The sequence below is a fragment of the Entamoeba invadens genome, assembly GCF_000330505.1.
Source record: "Entamoeba invadens IP1 unplaced genomic scaffold scaff_1105074726103, whole genome shotgun sequence".
Classification (NCBI taxonomy): Eukaryota; Evosea; order Mastigamoebida; family Endamoebidae; genus Entamoeba; species Entamoeba invadens.
Window position 1 is genome coordinate 178,469 of NW_004443767.1, and position 1,899 is coordinate 180,367.

At 28.5% G+C, this 1,899-nt stretch overlaps 2 protein-coding genes across 2 annotated transcripts; both read right to left on the reverse strand.

Annotated features, from left to right (window-relative positions):
- Nucleotides 1-936: 936 nt before the first annotated feature.
- Nucleotides 937-1,383, reverse strand: EIN_247860 (hypothetical protein; the record flags this gene model as incomplete). The annotated part of the gene is made up of 1 exon (XM_004261565.1): nucleotides 937-1,383. One exon carries the CDS (start codon nucleotides 1,381-1,383, stop codon nucleotides 937-939), a length of 447 nt encoding a protein of 148 aa, XP_004261613.1.
- A 146-nt stretch (nucleotides 1,384-1,529) lies between these two features.
- Nucleotides 1,530-1,838, reverse strand: EIN_247870 (Hypothetical protein; the record flags this gene model as incomplete). The annotated part of the gene is made up of 3 exons (XM_004261566.1): nucleotides 1,530-1,637; nucleotides 1,663-1,766; nucleotides 1,808-1,838. Coding segments are annotated over 3 exons (243 nt in total), but the record flags the coding sequence as incomplete, so codon positions are not given.
- Nucleotides 1,839-1,899: the final 61 nt, after the last annotated feature.

Here is a 1,899-nt window from a genome sequence, read left to right on the forward strand (position 1 = left end):
CAAGTTGGCTTTCATTTTTGTCAACAATCAATTTCTTGATGTCTACAATGCCAACATATTATTGTAACGATATTGTTGTTAATAATTTCAACTCCATGATTTCTTTTGATTTCGGCACGGGAATATAGCGTCCTATTTCGATAAAAACTGCTCATCCATTTTTTCATTTAAAAAATATAATTCACAATTTTTTATATTAATTTGTTGTTAATTTTTTTATATTTACTTTTATTCAATGAACCAATCAATTAAATTTATAATTGATTGAATTTTCGTTTTAATTGATTAAAAAAAATTTATAAATACAAAACCATAAAACACTGAAGTACACAACATCAATACGTTCATTAGACTGGTTTATACGGGTTACAAAAATGCCATCAACAAAGCATTTTATGACGACAAATGATAAGAAGGATATACAAAGATCAATTGAATTGTATAATAAAGAAAAGAACAAGCCAAAATTGCCACTAAAATGTACAATAAAAAATTATAACAAGATCACAGAAAATTCAAAATATAACAACACTTGAGGGCATTGTTTATTTGGGGATAAACACTGAGAATCACTCAGTCAAAACCAATTAAATAGAATGGAACATATCACTATTAAAAACAATTGTGGTTTGGTTTACCTTTCTAATGCCTCAATACCCAGTTGTGACTTCATGCTGGGTGTTGATTCATAAATTAATTTGTTTGTATCGAGGTTTTGACTGATGATATAGCATAACATTAACAATTTATCATACTAGAACAAAAAAAAACAATTATCTTTGAATCTCTTGATAACAACACAACAGAGTGAACTTAAGAAACAAAACATAATATTATAAAAATGAACAAATTAACAGTTGTGACACTTAGTTTATGTTTAAAAACTCGTTGTACAAAAATATCAAACGAATTAAAAAAAACACAAAACAATAAAATTTAGTATCCGTCATTCTCCTTAATTTTGACTAAAAGTGGCACATCGCTTCGAACAGTTTCACTAAATCCCTTAAGTGCCAGCTTTTGTATTTCTCGTTTGTGTTTTGTCAAATATCCATTTGGTCCATTATACCTTCCAAAGTAATAGTCCATAACTTTCCCAAGCGCGTCTTGTCTTTCGGGGTCTTGGATTTTAGTTGCTGGCATCTTTTTAAAATCAAATCGAAATTCCTTTGTGTTGTACTTTCTCAAAAAGTCCAAAAACCTTTTTTGGCGCGCCTCTTCGTATTGTGTCAATTTCTGCAAATAGTATGGGTATTGGTCTCCTTGAATTGCGTCGTGGGTCAACTTAGCCAAAAAGGTTTTTTTTGTTTCAATTTGTCGATTCACCTCATTGTCATAGTTTTGCATGAACTGTTTTACGTATTTTCTTTTCTCCTGATACATTCCTTCAGTCAATAACACACAAAAAAATAGATGAACAATTCCCATCTTAAAAAATAATATGCTTTACAAGTTGTTTTGATTTTTTCTTTCAAAATTAAAAACTATCATTTTATGATAATTATACTATATTAATGTACTAATATGGTTTAAATCATTTGTTTTAGCTTTTTTACTATACATTGGTTGTACCACGAACCCTGGTGATATTTAAACTCATTTTCAGTCCAATTTGTGCTACGATGATGAGATACTTCCTCTGAATGATGATGACTATCTAACCAAGATCTCTGAGTGGACTATACACACACAATTTTCCTTTTCTTTATAAATTTCCAAATAAGTCGTTATAATTTTTTTGTTCAACTTTTTTTGTTTCCATTTTTCTCAGTTTTATCAACACTCTTTTTTTATTTTGAGTCCAAACTATTTTGATTGGATTTAAAATAATTTTCTGCATCTAAAAGAAACATCTTTTTTTATGATGTTGAATATTATGTAATGAACCATTAACTAAGT